Here is a 20,681-nt window from a genome sequence, read left to right as displayed (position 1 = left end):
TAAAAAAAAAATACATAGATACAGTTTTACTGTATTCTAAACCTATAAATTTCCTTTGATGAAGGTGTCAACCTAATATACAATAGTAATAATAATAACTGATGTGCTTCTGAATTCTTGGTTTTGAAAGAAGGTGTTGTGCCATAATAGGATCGATCAAAAGGTTTCTATTTCTGTATCTAGTAGCTCAGTGCGTCCACATCAGGACAAAGAGAATGAAAATGATGATCATTTTTAAATTAAATTAAATCAGTATCTTTTAAAGTTTACAACATATAAATGTAAATGTGTGATTTGCTTACACTTATTTACATGACAGCTTGAAATCTGTCATGAAATCTGTCATACATTTATATAATTTTGATTAAACAGGAGGTCCATAAAGTGTTCCTTCTGGCAAAGTTCTATGTAAATAAAAGAGACACATACTGCAGATTTAATGTTTTTCATTTTGTTAAAACAAAAAGAAAATGTGTGGTAAACACATACTTTTGACATATACATTGTGGAGATGGGATGTCACAGTAGTTTGGCTCTGCTGCCTCCCAGATCCAGAAGCTGGGATTTGAACCTCATGCCCTGTTGTGGAGTTTGCACAATCTCTCTGTACTTTTGGGTATTTTTGTAAGGGTAGGCCTGTCCTTCTCTCACTTAGTCAAAGATGTAAATGGTGGATATTTTAAACTGATGGGCATGGGTGAGTGTGATTATGTGTCTAAGCAGGCTCTGTAGTGGACTCACATTACATGCCTAGTGCCTATAGGGATATGCTGCAGCTCACCACAGCCATGAATTTAATTGAGTGACATTTGCGAATATTGTTTGTGGAAAAAAGTACATTTGTTTTGATGTAAATGAAGTAGAATAAATGCCGTTTAGCTCTGCCACTTTTATGGACATAAAATATGTCTTATTATCTGTACTGTTAATTTTATGTGACTTTTTTGTTCATGTTAATCATAGGTGCCAATACTTTTTTTAAATCCACACAAATGTTAAATTCATTTTGTGGCTCCTAATTTCTAGATATGTTTCATACTATTAGGTACCCGATTGCCTAGCCATTTCTGTGTATGGTTTGTATATTGTAGGCAGAGTGGAATAGTGGCCAGGGCATTGGCCTTTCAACCAGAGAGTCCTCAGCTCTGACAGACTGAGAAACCCTAAGGACTTGTTTATACTTCATGCTCAGAACGCGTATGCGCACACATCATGGCTGCCACACGTTCCCAGTGTTCATTTGACGCCTCCTCTGAGTACTTCCTCATAAATTAATGCGACGCGTGCACAAGTTGCAGTACCAGCAAAAAGTCGGGGGGCACAGTGTGATAAAAGTCGGAACGTGACGTCAGAATCTCTGTTTACTATCTACATGTGACAGAAAGTCGCTATGCAGATCCTAGTAGGTTCAATGTGCGTGCTTCAATGTTTGATGAATGGTTTGATGTGGTGAAGCAAAATGCCAACATACAGATGCATTCATGGTGCCTTTATATTCAAGTGTTGCATATTCCCGATTGTAATGACACCATACATTTTAAAAGTCTCACATACCATCTTTTGTGCCGTCTTTTTTTTTCTGGGGCTTCCTCCTGACCTGACAGCAGTGGCAAACAACAATAGCTCACCACACTGAGCACATTAAATGTATGATATTCCAACTCTCTGCACATTTAGAATCCTTAGATTTATACTTGATATCACTTTCATGATGAAATGCATTAAAGTATGTATGTTACATTTTACAGATAAGTAATTAATTTCGTTTAAATAATGAATACTGTTAATAATTACACACATCGGGGTGACACGGTGGCGGAGCGGTTGCAGTGCTGTCTCGCAGGGAATCATATCGCTGGTGTTCCCTGCCTGGAGTTTACATGTTTTCCTGCTGGGTTTCCAGTGTGCCCCGGTTTCCTTCCTTCCTTCACCTTGCGATAAGCTGATTCCCCATCTAGGGATTGTTTCTGCCTCGTGCCCAATGCTAGCTGGAATGGACACTTCCCTGGATTGATGGATTTAATCATTAAACAGAGATATTGCGGTAAGGTGTCATCGGAATTTAATGGGTGTTCCAGGCAATTTACAACACAGCAAAGCCGAAACTGTTCTCACCATGATAATATCTCGCACTCCCACCTGGTGGATTACTCCAGATTTACGTAAAGTACATGCGCAAGTATACACCGTAAAACACTTGCATAGCAGGAGCGTCCCCTGGAGCATGCGTCGTGTGAAATATAAACCCGGCCTAAAAAGTTATTTGACCTGCCTGTGCACCAGTTCTACAAAATATATGTAAGCTGTTGTAGAGGAATATGATCTTACTGAACACAGTAATAATAATAATGAGAAGAATGTTATGACTTCAACAGTCTATGTGATATAAAACTTTCAGTATGGCTGTTTTATTTTATAGTTCCTAAATCTATGATGTGCGGTTACTTGTAGTGTTGGTTGGCATCTTCTTTAACCCGGGTCATTAATTGTCATGAAACCGAGGACAGACTTGTGCAATGAAGACAATGATCTTTTAATTGCTGTTCTATTTATGTCATGTTTCTGACAGGGTGAATAGTTTTAATAAGATTTATTTTATCCCTAAATATCTACACCTGTTTTTTTAATTAGTCATGAAGTAACTGATGGCAATATCTAAATTAAAAGGACAACTGTAGCCATTAAAAACTTTAGATTAGACAAATTAGAATTAGTCTCCATAATCAGTGCCAGTAGGCAGAAAGCATTTTTTAATCTAAATTGGATCTGAGATTTCCGTGAATTCCTATCTGTGATGCCTTGCTAAAATAATTTTTTGGAGCCCTAAGAGGACTAAAAGAATTGGTGTTTAGTTGTATGAAGCACGCAGTATGATGTGACTTGGGTAGATGAGGCAGGTGTTTTGCACGTCTGTAACTTCATCCTCTTCTCAGGAAGGCCTACATGGACATATAAATAAGTAAAGAGCCACTATCAAGTTGTAAAATGTCATCAGCTATTTAGGTGAGCTGAATGGTGTACAGCACATGAATTCTTTTGAAAAAAAACATCCATCCATTCATTCATTTTGTGAATTGACCTTATCCAGTAATAGGCTGCTCAAAGCTGGAACCCATTCTGATGCATTTCAGGAGCCAGTTCTAAGTTGGGTACTATGTGCTGGTTCAGTTTAAAGTCACCCATACTTGTAACATACGGGTGTTTGGAATGTGGGATGGAATCTAGAATTTTCATGGAGGAGCCATGTGCATATTTAATGTGTGCGCTACACACAGGTATTGAATGAGCTTGGAGTTAAACCTGGGCCCTTTGATCTGTGAGGGACCACGGAGCCTCAATTGAGAAACCAATAATGACACACTCTTGTGGGCTCAAAATGGGTCATTTTACCAAGTATAGTCATGGTAAAAAGAAAAAATTACACTTAGGAGAATTTGACTGATTTTTGTTGGCTTCCTTGAAGTTTGAACACACTTCACTTTAAAAATCCATCCAATATGTTGTAGCTTTTGGTTTGACACTGTATTAAAGCATCTCAATAAACCATATCTTTATTTTATATAGTGTCTTTTATAGTAAATACAAAGCTTATTATAACCTAGGTGAATAAAACATAGAAACACTATTTTTCCAGTAGGCAACAGAGTACCAGTATAGTGAATATACTTCATTTGAGTAAAAATGTTTTAAGTATTAATTGACTATGTTGATTGAATACTACGTGGCACCATACAAGTAAAGCAAAACCAGGTTGTTTTTCCTCTTTTCCATAATGTATTTATTGCCAGTGTTCCTGGAGCATTCCAATACTATTGGAACCAAACTCTGTGCAACAGATGAACCTTCCTGTTTATGAGTTTAAGCTGTTAAGCTGAATTCTGCAAGTGAAGGTGTTTAAACATTAAGCAACTTTAACAATCTGCAGCAATGAACATTCTGTAACTAGCAAGCAATCTGGATTTGTTATTATAAGGTTTGTTTACGCATACTACTCCATTAAAGGATTTTCAGTATTCTGTGGTAAAAATGGAAAATGAATAGATTAGATTGGTATAATGCAAGATAGCATAATTGCCATTTTACTTTTATGATAAAGAGCACCTGAGGACTGTTTATGGTAGGCTGGCTGGAAACGGGCATCTATTTAATGATGCAAGTAATGAATTTCCTACCATTCACTTTGTGTAAACGGGCATCTCTCTCATTTTCTCTTTAAGACACACACATGCACGCACCGACTTTCTCTGGCTCCGTTTATTTTTACCCAATGCCATTCTATGTGGCATTGTCCAAGTGATTTCAGTAGAAACCATTGAAAATGGCACAGACTGCCTTCCCCCTGTCGAAGAACTGTCAGTTCAATTTTAGAGATACCAATGTCCTGCCACAGATACTGTAGCTTTCATGTTTTACATCAATGGACAGCAACTGAAAATGTTTTTGTCATAGCAAAATATTTATCTGTTTTGACGCAGTGTAAAATTTGTAGTTTAAGCTTAAAATGTTAACATCTATATCTTGACTTAAAGAGCAGTTATTACACTGTATATGACTCGGCCTGTTCCAGCAACAAGCTGCAATGGAAAGGTGGCTTCATATCTCTTCCTTTTTGAATGTTGTGCATTACCTGACATTATCAGCAGGTTGAAAGCTCATAAGAATCTGGGCTCAATAAAAACAGACTCTGACACAGATGCATTACTTTCAATTGCACTTCTCCCCAGTGGATTGGATTCTTCCACATCATTTGCACAACCATGTCACAAATACTGATTAGCCGTTTCACTATTTTGTTGACCATAACTTATCTTACTTTTAAAAAGAACTTTATCAACCTTATGGACACTGTGTAGGGCTTCATTCTCAATTTCATTAACTACATTAATCAATGGGAGATCAACACAAAAGGCATATAAAAAATAGCAGCTTCAAGACTAAAGAGTTATTTAGAAAACAACAGCATCTACAAAAAAGCTTACCATTAGATTTTGTAAAACAACACTGAGAAGAAGACCTTACAGTAACACCTACAGATAATGAGCTAGAAATCCATTCTTTAAAGAATACATTGTTTGTCAATCTTTGTTGGACATGGAATAACAGAATTAAAAATTGTACACATTATAATTCTTTATAAACAACACATGTAAAAAGGCCTTCCAGGTTCCTACCTCCCTTGACCACTTGTTTTGGCTTCACCTTTCATTGAAAATCTGTTGAACATCCCTTTTTTACCTTAGTGCCAAAGACCACTGGAATATCAACAGACATTATTTTATAATCCTTGATAAAGTATCTATATTTAGTGATCATCCTAATGTAACTGCCAATAATAATAGCTTGAAATCCAATTTTAATTAATAGAATTCCCTGTGCCAATTCTACATTAAAAATGGCTATGTGAAATTAGAAAAAATACAATTGATTGAAGACGGACAAAGTTTACTGCCCTTCTAAATCCGGTATCCTTTCTTAGAGCTAGAGGTTATAATCTTTTTTCATCATGCTGAGCACATTTGAGACTAGCCTTTTCTACTTTTTTGTTTCCTTATTTGTGATTTACTAGAAGAAGGGGGAGCAAATATGATTAGGAATTTCAAAAAGAAGGGAAAACAAAGACTATATATATATATATATATATATATATATATATATATATATATATATATATATATGAGAGAGAGAGAGAATTGTCTTCAACTAAACATCAGCAAAACCAAGGAACTGGAATCCGGTGGTCACTACTCAGGGAGTGGATGTAGAGGTAGTGACCCCCTAGAGGGTCCACATCAGTGACAGCCTGCACTGGTCTCATAACATACAGTAGTTGAACTACATAAGAAAGGGCAGAGCAGACTCTTTTATTCTTAGGAGGCTACACTCTTTTAATGTGGTTAATGATATCCTTCACATGTTCTACAAATGTGAATTTCCCCTTGGGATTAATAAAGTATCTATCTATCTATCTATCTATCTATCTATCTATCTATCTATCTATCTATCTATCTATCTATCTCTGTGATTTTCTGCGCTGTGTTGTGCTGGGCCGGTAACATCACTTCAAGAGAGGCCCACTGAATCAAGAAGCTAATTAAAAAAGCAGGCTTAGTTATGGGACACACTCTGGAACTCCTGGAAGTAACAGTGAAGGAGAGAATTAAAACAAAACTGATAGGCATTATGAACAATGCTGCATACCCTCTCTCTGACACACTAACACTGAGGACTTTCAGCCAACAAATTATCCACCAAAAGTGTGATAATAAACGCAAATAGGGCTCCTTTATACCAACAGCAATATGCCTGCATAATGCCTCACTGGGACTGTACCTATAAAGTCAGACATTTTTCTTTCTTTTTAACGTTCTTCCTTTTCCACCCTTCTGGTCTGTTTTCAGATCTTTGTGTGTCTGTGTGGGTGTGTACATGTATTTTCATTTATCTATGTATTGATTTAATGAGCCTCTTCTAAAAAAAACATTTTCCCCCGTGTTATTTATCTAGCTTAATAAAAAGCATGTACTTTAAAAAGTTTTTAAATAAAATCTTATGCTTCAGCAGAATTGAAAAGCTGCTGGCTTGCAACAGTGGATGTTGGAGAGAGAGAGACGCTGCATTGCATTGCAACAGAAATACTAACACACTGTTGTTCCATCTGTTAGAACATGTTGTGCGATGCAGTCAAATAAATGCCAGAAAATGGATGTACTTCCTAAAGGTTATTTTAACGGGATTTAATACTAGTAAGTTGTGATGAGCAAAACGGCCACGTTTCATATAGCATACAGCTTTGCAAAACTGATGCTACTATTTCCATAGAATTTTAAAATCTGGAAAAGCAAAACTCATTAAAAAGAGAGTCTTTACGGGGTTTTTAAAGGTTTAGAGGGAATACCAAGAATACTGCTCCCTAAAGCGCTGTTCACACTTATTTATCCAGCTTTTTAATGCAGGTAACCTGCAGCACCCATGAAAAATCAATTATATATTAAAGCTCTCACAGTGGAGAAGCACAGTGTGCTTTTTAAAATTGTGACCAGCTGCATATTTTCTACATAAAGACACATCAGAATGTACTGTATCATCATGTAGCTTTACTGTCTTTTCTTCAAAGGAAAATGCACTACACTGGAATCCAACCCCTTCTGTTTCCCAGCAGCTGCCCTTTCTTGTTTCTTGACTCCCTCCCGCACATGAAGCTGAGGATATCCTCACTCCAAGTATAATGGATGAATGTACAAGGCATAGCTTCTGTCTCCTTGATGCAATCATAACTGGTAAACAGGGCGTCATACTACCAGAAGAACCACAACACACATTTGACAGCTTGACAAAATGTGTCCATGTGACAGGAAATGAGTCTGGTGATTCAACTAGAGATCTTTATTCAAACACTAAGTGACAGACAGATGCTGTGGAATTAACACAGGAAAACCATTCCAAGCAGGAACTTAATACAGTACACTGGGTTGGGGTGAGATGGGCCTTTAATAATATCAGAAAGCCATACAGTAGGTAAATGTCATGTTTAAGTCACAGAATTGATTCTCACGTCTTTTGGTATTGCTGAAAAATAATCCTGCATTTGTAATACACTGAATTTTCTAAAACAATATTTTAATATATTGTGCATTGTATTAGTATATGTCTTGAACAACTTGCAATGCTGTTTCAGTCTGCAAAAGTTACAACTTTGGCATTCCAAAAAAAGATTATTTTACCTAATGGAAATATATCTTTGTCAAAGTTGTTTTAAAAAAAAAAGAAAAATCGGCATGCAAAGCAGTATAACGTAACATGTTGTCCCTTTTCCAGTGACACAGTAGCAGCGTAATGCTTGGCAGATGGCTGCTCAACTTGACATTTGGCCATTTCCTGATTAGTCTTGGAAGTTCTCTTGGTGTCACGTTGTTCTGAATAGAATCCAAAGGCCATTAATTATTTACATTTGTTGTTTTCTTTTCAACTTCCAGAGAATATTTTGTTTCTTCAAGTGCGGTACTTAATCTCTTAATTGAGTATGCTTTGGAATGAAGTGGTGGTCACCTCAGTTAAATTACATAATCATCCTTAAAATATTTAAGCTTTTAGCCCCTTGGGCTAGCCTAGGAATTCTCCCTAATAGAAACTCCTTAACCAAAAGCTTTTGTGGCTGAGTCTGGCTTTGTCTTCCCTAACTGAAGAGTTCTGTAAGAAGTAATACCAAAAAAGCGGGGACGCTTAAGAAAATGAATCTGCCAATGACTCCTGGAATTCTGGGATCCTAACTTACTCTGCCTCTGCGGTTTAATTTAGAGGGGTCTCCTCTTTAATGAAAGATTGTTGTAGTCCTTTGTTTAGCAAGAATGAAAACAGGAGTGTTACTGTTAACCTAAAAAATATCCTCTGCTTGGTTGTGTATTGCTACTACCTTAGAGTTACAGCTCTTTTTCACTCAACACTCTTCCTTGAATACCAGTTGACTTTCAAGTGGTTTCTCTTTGTAACGTTACACTGTGGAGATAAACATTAATCATATTATATGAGAAATGTTATTGTATTTAACTGGGCTTTTATGACACTAATAAAAACCCTATAATGCAAATAGGAATAAAATTCTCCAAATAACATAGACACACAAATAAGCCCAAAGATGACATATTCTTTTCTCAAGTCTTTACTTGTTAGTGTCTGCTTTGGTGAAAATTACAGCAATTAATTTCTAAAAGCAAGTCTCAATTGGCTTTTCTTATTTGACACTGTAATTCTCCTCCATTTTTGTTCAAGCTCTCAAATGCTGGACCAGGGTCAACAGACAGCAGCACATCGTAACTCTTGCCACATCCTCTTCATTGAATTTTGCGTCATATTGTGTTTGGGCACTTTTAGAACATTTACTTTTTTATTTTTAAGCCACAATAGCATGGCTTTGGGTCTCCTGCCAGAAAAATGAATCTTCTGTCAAACTCCAGCTTCTATCCAGCTACATGATGTACATTTTTACTTTCTATTTTCTGAACTTTTCACACCCAAATATAAAGAAGCATCCCCATAGGATGATGATGATGATGATGATGCCAAAGCTACATGGCACAGTAGGGGATAATATTCTCAGGATAATATGTGGTATTATTCTTAATAATTTATTTTCCAAACCCACTTATTACAATACCGGCTGCCACAGCCTAACCTAGCAGCCAGTGCCATTCCACAGCGGGCATATTTACTCGTAGAGAAACAATTTAGAGTCACCTGTCAGCCTATTGTGCTTGTTTTTGGGATGCACGAGGAAATTAGAGTTTCCAGAGAAAACACAAAAGTCAATAAGGGAAATCACACAAACTGCGCTGGAAATGTAACCCAGGGCACTAGAGATTTGTGGCAGCAGCACTAACCAGTGCACCATAGGGCATTTACTTGTGGTAAAAGTAGTACCAAATAAGCAAAAAAATAAATAAATAAAATCTACATTTTTTTAAAAATGTTGTTTCAGTCTTTCTCATGCCTTCTATAATATTCCAGGTGTGTGTTTTTAAACAGTAGCTTTCTCTTTATCACTCATACAAGATGGTGAGATTTACAGTATTATGAACCCAGAACATTATTGCTATGTGAATACTGCCACCTAACTTTGCCATGGAATAGCTCCTATAAGCATATTGATGCCCTTCCTGATAAGTTCTTTTCTAACATGGATGCTCAGTTTTGCATTAGTATTACACTATTGCACTTTGCAGAACTGTCAATGTACACATCCCCTTAAAGCTGGTTGTCAGTAAAGTGAACCTTTTACTTTGAACAGAATAAAAGACATAAAAATGTTTTTTGAAAAAATAACACAAGGGAGAGATGACTACATGCATTATACTCTGCCCACAAGAAATGGCCACAGCTTAGTTGTGAGGAAGCCCCAAATATGCGGGAAGAAACCAAAGCCTAAAGCCATGCCAGAATCAGAAACCACAAGATCTAGCCAACCAAAGAGTCAAAGCGTAAGCATTAAATCAAAAGATACAGAAGAAGGACATTTGCAAGGACTCTTGATTGGAAAATAGCACACTTAATAATAGTTCAGGTAATTCAGACTTGTACAGTGATGGTTCCCACACCATTGCAAAGTACTGTAAAGGCGTTCAAAGATGACATCATAATGCAGCGAACGTGGTGATCTATGACCTCAAAGCTTTACAGTCATCATATGTTCATTCTCTTTTATAGAAACAACACACATACCTCCCAACAGATGGGTCACCAGCTCTTCAGCATCCTGGGAAAGCACTAGGTGCTTCTGTCTAGGTGGCATCTCTGTCTCTTCTACATATGGGTGCTCCTATCTCTTGTCCTTCCAGGGCACCCAGCACACATACAGAACATAATACTCCCTGGTGACCATAGTACTACCCACACTGGCACACAAAGGAAATTACGAAGGCATTCTGCATGACGTTGTCCTGTTCTGGAACCATTTAAAAAATGTAAAAAAACTGCGACTGAACTCAGGAGTAAACAGTTCACAAAATGGTGGCATAAATATTATCCATCCATCCATTATCCAACCCGCTATATCCTAACTACAGGGTCACAGGGGTCTGCTGGAGCCAATCCCAGCCAACACAGGGCGCAAGGCAGGAAAAAAACCCCGGGCAGGGCGCCAGCCCACCCCAGGTTCTATAAATATAAAAATAATAGTTTTAAGCAAAACGTGCAAAAAATATGTGCACAACCTTCATTAAATAATCCAAAGGTGTAAACATCACAACAGGAATAACAAAGTACAAATAAATAAACCAAAACTTGGCTGTCCTTCTGGGCCTACCCCCATTTGTCCTGAAAGATAACTCACCCACTTACCCACCATAATACTACACACAATTGTTCCCTTGTCGTCTTCCATCTCTCTTTCCCTCTCTACCATGGCCTTTCTTTTCTCCCATCAATTGAGCTTTTGTCACCAACTGTCTCTACTCCAGACTAAAATATACCACCTCATCATTTCTTGAGTTGGTGTTGACCCTGTATCTGCTCCAGTGACATAAGGCTAGAACTCCCTCGGGCAGCTTGCACCGCTGAACTGTTAGTTGCCCTTTAGTTGCCTCTACAAGTCTGGATCTCCCTGGCAGCATCCATACCACCTGGTCTTTTACAACAACAACACAGTCCCAAATATTCCCTTCTGGGACCATGTGCCCTGTATTACTCGGATTCCCTGCCTGGCTTCATTCTCTTTTATAGAAACAACACATATACCTGCCTACAGATGGGTCACCAGCTCTTCAGCATCCTGGGAAAGCATTATGTGCTTCTGTCTAGGTGGCATCTCTCTCTTCAACATATGGGTACTCCTTTCTCTTGTCCTTCCAGGGCAGCCAGCACACATACAGAACATAACACTCCCTGGTGACCGTAGTACTACCCACACTGGCACACAAAGGAAATTATGAAGGCATTCTGTATGACATTGCCCTGTTCTGTTATTTCTAAGTGGTGTTTTTGTCCCAGAAACACAATTCTGTTACAGTGGACTTCGTTCATCTAATTCTGTGTCTTGTGAAGACCACTGTTTGCACGATCATCTGTTTAGGTGGTCACTGGAGAGTGGTTCAATACTTTGTATCTGTATGTAACAGCATTCTCAAGTATGCCAATCGAATTTCAGCCCAAAGGAGATCATAACCTGTACTGGTGTCACTGGGCACAAGACATAAATGAATGGGACACCAGCACAATGCAGAATATGTTATAACACCCTAAAATCTGAAAAAGCAGATGTGATTGAAAACTTTATACTAAATTTAAAAAGAATTGTGGGTAAAAAATGTTTATGGTGAGTAATAATATTCATTTCTGTTAGAAGACAAGCACAGCAATCTGAAAATTGTGCCACATCCTGGGCATGACGCACACAAACTGTATTGAAGTCTCTTGCTTCATTCAGTTAGGCATATACAGTATCTGAAGTGTGTGAACTAAAACAACCATGATTCAGATGCCACTGGAGTGCAAACCTGCCAGACCGGTCTAACAAGTAAATTTATAATCATTCATTCGTTAAGAGATGTGTGGTTCATATAGGCAATAGTGGTGTTTTTGTCATGAAAATTCTGGTGGGGGTCACGAAAGCCTGTTAAGAGAGATGCTGTCAGAAGGCTCAGAGCCATCCGGGTGTATGAGAAAGAGTGAATGAAAGGGGGACATGGCAGAGATGATCAAACACTTAAAGAGCAGGACTCATAAGACCTGCTTAAATCCACTGGTCTGTGTACATGGCCGCCAGTAAATAAGGAGATGCTGGCTCAGATTGACTGACAGAGTTGGGGAAAGTGAGTGCAGGTGTTATTACCTCTGAGCCCAAGTGAGCAATGTGAGACGGAGATGGTGGTAGGAATGTGTATGTGTGTGAGGATGCGATAAAGAAAAGATCGCTGGAGCTGCAATGAAGGGGCAGTGCAAAACTGAAGGGGTTGTAGTGGCCTTGGAGGGCAGCAAAGGATGCAGATGGCCTCCAGTAAGCTTTGTGTGGAAGAAGCTCTAGTTTTCTGAATGTATTAGGCCACCAGCAACTGTGATGATACAATGTTAGCCAAAAAATGCCATAACAAATGACACAAAATGAAGAAATGTATACTGTATTACTTTGCCATACTGTACAACCACTCAATGACACACAGTATTACAAGATATCTCAACATTAGCATCAAATATTAGGAAAGCAGAAACGTAAACAAATACTCATAATATAATATCATTACATACAGTAAATAATAATATATAATACCATATTCCTTATTGAGGCAAATTTTCTACTTACTTAACTTCTTGCACTTTGGGAGAAGGGCCCTGTCTGCCATTAATGTAGGTATGCCACTGGTAAGTAGTAGTTCATTGTTACCAATTCTGAAAAAAAACCTCTGGATGAAAGAATAGTCTGAATCAATCTGTGAACAAACACATTTGCCTCTTTTGCCTTTCTAGCTTCTATTTTTTTATTACAAGGTGCAGCTGATCACATAATCAATGGAATATTTCCTGAAAGATTTTTGGATCAAGTCCTGCTCTTTCCAAAAGTACTTTACATTGTAGAAAATAAAGAGTTTCACATTTTAAGCTGTAGTTTTTACATCTGGTCTGATTTTTTTTTCCTTAACTTGTTAAGATGCCTCATTCACTCTTTTCAAAAGTGAAGGTTGAGTAGCTGGATACTCATTGCTGAATTTTGTGTTATTCCCTCTAGGAACGATTTGAGGCTCTCTTCCGAATCTATGACGAACATGTCACATTCCAGCTCTTCAAAAGCTTTAGAAGGGTGCGAATCAACTTCAGCACACCAGAAACCGCAGCCAGAGCCAGAATAGAGCTTCATGAATCAGAGTTTAATGGAAAAAAACTCAAACTTTACTTTGCACAGGTAAAACCAGCACCTGTCACATGCTTTTTTGCATCTGTTAGCAAGAAGGCTAATGTGTTTGATTAAGAACCTTATGGCAGTGTGTCATCTGTTGTCAATGGCCTACAAAATCACACTGGTTCACTTGTGTGCATTCTGGACCTGTTTCCTCTCTTGCTTTACTAGGGTGTTGTACCGTGTTAGCCATTGTGAATGTAGAGAAAAGCCAAGCAAAATGACACCTTTTATTGGCTAACTAAAAAGATTACAATATGCAAGCTTTCGAGGCAACTCAGGCCCCTTCTTCAGGCAAGATGTAATCTCTTGCTTTAGAATGCTTTATACCCTGATGCTTGATATTAACTACTTTTTGTGCCTACAGAACGCCACTTTCTAGGTCAGTGATGTTTTAATTAAACCCTGACTCACAATTCTTCTGTATTTAATCATTTTTTTTTCTTCATATGGCTGTGTGCTCTATTGCACATCAGTCAGGTGTTTAGTGGTGAAGGCTTTTGTCCTGACTTTTCTCCTGATCTCCTTGTGTTTATTTTCACAAATCAGGTGCAGAACGCCAGTGAAGACATGGACAAATCTTACTTGGCACCTCCTCAGCCTGTCAAACAGTTCCTCATCTCGCCACCCGCCTCCCCACCAGTGGGCTGGAGTCAGATTGAGGATGCAACACCAGTCATCAATTATGATTTGCTGTGTGCTGTTGCCAAGCTGGGGCCAGGTATGTATTTAAAGTAAACAAATTCACTGAGATAGCCAGCATTAAATGCGGTAATCCAGCTCCCTATTTTCAGATATTCTGATCAATGTTTAGAAATATGCTGTTGTTTAATAGAAAGCGTGCTTTTAAAGGAATTTTCCTCATTGTTTGTATTATATAATGAACTAAATGAACAGATAGCTGTTACTCATTTTATTCTCATTGTTAATTGTAATGTCTCCCATGGCTCACCTTTGAAAATCTCTGAATTTGTTTGTTTATGCTGCCAGTTAGTATGTCCCATGCCTTAAAAAGACAGCAATTTCCAAACTTTAACACTCAAGTCTCCTGCGGCTTTATGAGTTGCGCCCATTTTCTTTTCAGTTATTGCTAAGAGCACTCAAGTTCTCCTCTGGTGTAACAATGCCCTCTACTGTTCAGCAAGAGAATTGTGCTAAAAAATGTACAAACCATAACTAGAAGTCTAGGAGAGGAGATAATCGAATAGGTGTCATGATGCACTATAGTGCCACGTACTGAATGAGGACAGACTGGATTAACAAAACTATTGTACTCCATCATAAATGCTGGGTGGCTTTGGTGGTTACCTCTGACAATCTTTCAGTTAATACAAAGCAAATTTTACTTTGTTAGCATTTATTTATACTGTTAATTGAATTTTAAAACTCTATTCAAGCACATATCTCTCTATTATATAAAAAAATTCTGGGACGAGACGAGACATTTTCAGCGAGACGAGACTTTGTGCCAAGAGATTCTGGAAATAAAGAAAGTTATAATCAGCCCAGACCAAGTGGAATTGAAAACCTAGCAGGTCCAAGAGGGGTCAGAAATAAAAAAACAAGAGTAGAAGACAAAGTAGAACATCGTGAAGAGGTTAAAAAATGTTGGTGCGATACACATGCAGAGCAGGTTGAAGATAATGAAAGTACTAAAATTGGAAAGTCTGATAGTAAACATTGCATTAGCACTAACAAACGGAAATTATTACTCGGTGAAATACCAGAACAGCAAAAAGAGATTAAATATATGGCCATAGGTGATATGACAGAAGTATGTAGATATTGTTCGGCTTTAAAGTTTAAGTCGGAGACTTGTAGATCGTCTAATTCTGTGTTGCCATCAGGTAAAAGGAGTGTTTCTTCCCAATGAAGAGGCCTATCTGCGAGAATTAAAAGATTTGTTATTTGGTGAAAGTGAAATCCACAAACTCTACAGACAAAATATCCGCATCTACAATAATCTGTTCGTATTCGCATCATTCAATGTTCAATACGTAGATTTACACGATTCAGGACCATACACTATGAGAATGTGTAGTCCCGCAACAATTAAAGCTCCTACAAGTTTAATTTCAAAGAAACCACAATTCAGTCAGGTTTATATTTATGATCACGGAGAAGCGATCCAACGTGGCATCAATAGGGTTAAATGATTGGATGTATTAGAAATTCTACAGCCAATAATGGATACAAATCCATACATCCAAAAGTATCGCACTTTACACAAAATCTATCTGAAAAACACAGACAAATAAGTTTTCTTGGATTTCTATATGAATCCGAAAGATCACGCTCGCATATATAATAAACGAACACGTGACGAATTGTCAGAGATAATAGTTTCAAAAGACAGATATCAAAGACAGAGTTGATATTCGTGTTTATCCAAAAGCACAGCACAATTCGACGCAGGCGGCAGATCCAGGAAATGACTAGCACGTAGGGCCCGCATGGGGGTTGCTGAGCGAAGCGAGCAGGGGGCAAAGCCCCCTAGTAGTAATAAGAAAAAAGTTCTAACAGTAACTGGGCTACCTATTTCACATTAAATAATATGTAAGCAAAGAGTTTACAAAAGGAAGGAGAACCTTGAATACAATTTGTTCTTTTAGTTAAAACAAATACAGGGCGAGTCAAAATTATGTTAACACTAACAGTACTGCTATGTATGTACTTGTATACAATTTATGTGCCACATATGGTACATGTGTTGAACATGATGGCGAAGAGGTTGAGACATTCCTGTAAATTATCTTTCACATATGAAGTGTGCATTGTGAATAAATTGTTTCCACCATTCAAATGTTAACCTAATTTTGACTCACCCTGTACTTATTAAGTGGGAATCATCTTGCAATGTGTTGTATTTTTTTTTCTCCATAGGAGAGAAATATGAGCTTCATGCAGGGACAGAGTCAACCCCCAGTGTCGTGGTACATGTCTGTGAGAGTGAGACTGAAGAAGAAGAGGACGCCAAGCCACCGAAACAGAAGATCATTCCAACAAGACGCCCAGAAGCTCTACCACAATTATTTAATTAAAATGGCATTATTTTGTTCTTTTCATATCTTATTTAAGATATGTTGCATGAATAATCAGACAAATGCAAATACCAGACTAGGGTGAGTAGTGGTTCTCTAAGCGCAGAAGACTATAAAGCTGAGCTCATGGGTACTGTTGCATTCTTGAAAGCCAAGTCCACATACTGTTTTCATCCAAAGCACTTTCTCGCATTGTTTTTTTGTTTTTTAATTTGCTTGTTTGATTGTATTTTGTTATGCAGCATAGCTTGAAAGTTTATTCAAGACTGAGCAGAGGGACCTTTGTGTAAAAGTAACTTCTGTTTTACATTTCAAAAACCTAATAGATGTGATTTATAAAAAATATTTAGCTTAAGAAGTTTTGATCGGAGTTTGTTTTACTCACAGAGGTTTAGTATATACAGCTCTTTACAAAAGAATCAAATATTTGTGGAAATAAGAAGCATAAAACTGAAAAACAAATTCATATAATAATCTAAATCACTATGCCTATTAAATGCAGTATATACATATACACACACACTATAAACATAAGAAATTCCCCCTAAAAATGTATACACATTTTAGATGTTTTGTACTTATACTTTGAACAAATGAAAAAAAATAACATGTAATACATCAGATGTAAAATGCATGTTTAACATGTAAAAACAGGGAGAGTATTGTGCAGTGATGTGTGGCACTTGACGGTAACAGGTGACCAATGTGTGTTTACATTTTTGTGTACATTTTTACAGAGATACAAATGTATTTAGACTTTTGTGTTTATGTACTTTACCTTAAAGAAGTGTTACCAACACCAGTTATAAATACGTGCGCACAAATAAGTCCAGTACATATGACAGGCCAAATAATAAAAGTATACGTACAAATCGCATTTCAAGAAGCAGTTGGCAAAACTTAACCCTGAAAATATCAAATATCCCTTTTTTTTTTTTTTTTTTAAAAAACACTAGTAATTTTGTTCCAGATTATTGGTCATTTCATAACTTGGTTTCCATGTTTGTTGTATATATATATTTTTTTTTAATATTCTACCTACCTTTTGTTTTTCAGATAAAATGATAGGAAAGATCTTAAAATAAATGTAGGCCAGAGTAAATAGTATAAAGAAAATAAAAGTAAACATTTTAACTTTTGTATTTTGCATTGTTTGTGGAATAGAAGGTGTATATATGGAAATTTTCTTTGTAAAGTAAGAAGTGTAGCCAGAAAAGGACACGGTTCTGCATGTGTATTCTATTATTTACTACCAGAAAATAGACTAGATTCCCTAGAGTCAAGTAGAATATGCTCAGAATGTAACGTAACGTTTAAGTTGCTTTCAGCTTTGAAACATGCATCATACTGGCTGGGGACATAACTGCAAGTAACATTTTTAAACAGGCAAATCTGGCAGACCAGGCTCTAGCGTTGTGGATTTGCTCAGTGCTTTTTATTCGTAATTACATGGCACTTTGACTGCTGTTTTAAGTCCTGACGCCTACACAGTGTAAGTGAAGGATGTTGGCTAAATTCGTAAAAGCTACCTGAAACTGCAGATTGCCTTTTTCAGAATGTCAGAAGTGGAGTCAATTGGTCCAAGAGGTTCAGATGAATGGCACAGGTTGGACTTAGCCTGACGCTCTGCAGCTCCATTCAGATTGAGAACCGTTCAGAGGCAGAGCATCGATTTAAGGAACACGTCGTCAGATTATCACGTTTGTATAGCATTTTAGTGTCTGTTGGGGAAACTGGGTGCATTTTCTCATACAAATAAAATGTTTGTTCAATCTGTTAAATGTCATATTTTTAAATGTATATTTAATGTTCTAAATGCATTGTAAATGTCTTTGAAAAGCCTTAGAAGGGTGTATCTGTTAAAAAGTGAAATGGAAGGCCTCATCCCATCTAGGGCTGCTATCACAATACATTAGGCTCTATGGCTCTGCATTTTGGATTATTACTTCCCACCTGAAGTGTTTCTGCTTCACTTAATCTTTCAGGGGAGCAGTGGGGATAATGATCACAACGGGGCACTTCCCTTCTCACATTTGTGACAAGAAGAAACTTACAAAAGAGCCTCCCTCAGTGAATCGCGACTCGTCTGAATGATATGGAAAACAAAGGTCCTCTCTTTCCTTCCCTTATTTTCAGATGAGCTTTATTTAGCACGTGCAGTATCGTGGAGGCTTGGACCTTTGACCACTTTTGAAGTTTTCTGCATGGAGCATTGACAATATCGGACAACTTTTTCTTTTTGCTGTATCTTTCTGAACAGTATGTAAATGTCAGTACTCTGCTGAATCTTGGTGGTTTCATTTTCTTTTTTCTGTCTTTTAGTTAAGAACACCTGGAGACGCTCATAAATGTCAGTCTCATACTTAACTCAAGTACAGTAAATTGGAATGAACCACCCACTGACTCTACCTTTTTTATGAGAGGCATTGTGGGTAAAATACTTTAGCATTATATGCATCTTACTACACACCAGTTATCACACAGGCAGTAAGTGCCTGAGCTTGAACTGCTCTGCCTATCAGGTGTCTCTTAATACGTTACAGCGTTAGAACCACAGGCAAAAACTAAATAAATGCAGTTATTTAATCAAAGATGTGAAACGTGTATACTCACAGCATGTACCCGTCTTGGATAACTGCAATATTTTATTTCAAAATGTTTGACTTCACTTTACAAGAACTGTAAACGTAAATTCCTTTCCTATTCCTTGTTTGCAGTGATGGCATCCATAATGCGTGTGCTTTGCTCCTTAGCTCACGTTTTACATTTCAAAATGTTTGCTAGTATTGATATTTAGTATTCATTCAAAAGTAAATGTACAAGATATGATCTGATAACAACAGTCCCAAATTTGTGTCATCTTCTGACAGATGCTGACACTGCCTATGTACTTGAAGGAAATCACAAAAGGATCTGCATGCTAACACATAATACCCGAAACTCTCGCCTCAGCTTTTCAAGGCTCTGTGAATGCAGCTCTTTGTACTCCGTGGATCTGCTGCTTTCTGTTGTGGAGATAGTGGGGCTCATTGTAAATGAACCACAAAAAGGAAAGTCACTGCTGCCTCCTTGCTGGATATAAGCCAGCGAAGTAAACCCGTCCATATCAGTCTGGTAAAAGCAAAAAAGAAGCACTTAGGTAAGTGGAAGACATTTGCTTAGAAAGTAAAGAAGAGGCTGCACATTAATGGCCGAATCAGAAGGTGAATAGGCTCTTGAAAATGCACCCAGTTCTTTACTGTCTTGTCGACAAAAAAAGAACAATATTGTTACTGTTACACTGTTTTGTTAAAAAAAAAATCTGTGTCTTGTACTGTAGTGGCAAAAAAGCAATAATTTATGGTTTTCTCTGTATTTCATGTAATGTGTTTCATTATTTTCAATGTTGTTTTACTTGACTGTTAACTGCTTTTTTGTGTAGAATTCTGAATGTAATTTGTTTCAAATAACAATGTGTATAAAAGACTCTTCTTAAACTGGAACTCATCTCAGTGTTGGTAATGAGCCTACATTTGTAAAACAGAGCAAAGAAAATTAGATACCAATCTAAACAGAAGCAACATTCCAACATACGCATTCTGTGCTGTATGTCTGCTAATGTGACATGGTGGCGCATTGGTTAGCATGGCTTCTTGAAGGCCTATGATGGAGTTTCGTATTCTTGCCATGTCCATTTTCTCCGGGTACTGAGGTTTTCATACTACATCTCAAAGATCTGCAGCTAGGCTGATAAGTGACCATAAATCAGACTACCACTCTGTCCACAGTTGGCTCCAGCCTTGCACCCACTGCTCTAGGGTTAGGCTCTGGCCCACTGCAGCACTGGTTCAAAAAAAGAATGAGTGTTGCTTATCTCAACAAAAGTGAATATCTCCAACACTACAGGCGCATCTCAATAAATTAGAATATCATTGAAAAGTTCTTTTATTTCAGTAATTCAATTCAAAAAGTGAAACTCATATACATAGATTCATTACACACAGAGTGATGTATTTATTTTCATTCTGCTGATTATGGCTTACAGGTAATGAAAACTCAAAATTCAGAAAATTAGAATATATATATATTATATATATATATATATATATATATATATATACACAAGACCAAAAAAAAAAAAAAAAAAAAAAAGATTTTTAATACAGAAATGTTGGTCTACTGCAAAGTATGTCCATGTGTGCACTCAATACTTGGTTGGGGCTCCTTTTGCATGAATTACTGCATCAATGTGGTGTGGCATGGAGGCGATCAGCCTGTGGTAC

General features: G+C 37.4%; 1 protein-coding gene across 4 annotated transcripts in view; it reads left to right on the top strand.

Annotated features, from left to right (window-relative positions):
* The window catches only part of rcan3 (regulator of calcineurin 3), a 101,817-nt gene extending 81,916 nt beyond the window's left edge, over positions 1 to 19,901 (top strand). For all 4 annotated transcript variants that reach the window (XM_028818917.2, XM_028818920.2, XM_028818921.2 and 1 more), the window contains 3 exons: positions 13,211 to 13,384; positions 13,928 to 14,099; positions 16,262 to 19,901. In XM_028818917.2, the coding sequence (XP_028674750.1) occupies positions 13,211 to 13,384; positions 13,928 to 14,099; positions 16,262 to 16,419 (504 nt within the window). In that variant the 3' untranslated portion in view covers positions 16,420 to 19,901. The remainder of the gene's footprint in view (positions 1 to 13,210; positions 13,385 to 13,927; positions 14,100 to 16,261) is intronic.
* Positions 19,902 to 20,681: the final 780 nt, after the last annotated feature.

This window comes from Erpetoichthys calabaricus, chromosome 14 (genome assembly GCF_900747795.2).
Source record: "Erpetoichthys calabaricus chromosome 14, fErpCal1.3, whole genome shotgun sequence".
NCBI classification, from domain to species: Eukaryota; Metazoa; Chordata; class Cladistia; order Polypteriformes; family Polypteridae; genus Erpetoichthys; species Erpetoichthys calabaricus.
Note: the sequence above shows the minus strand (reverse complement) of the source record. Positions and strands in the feature narration are given on the sequence as shown.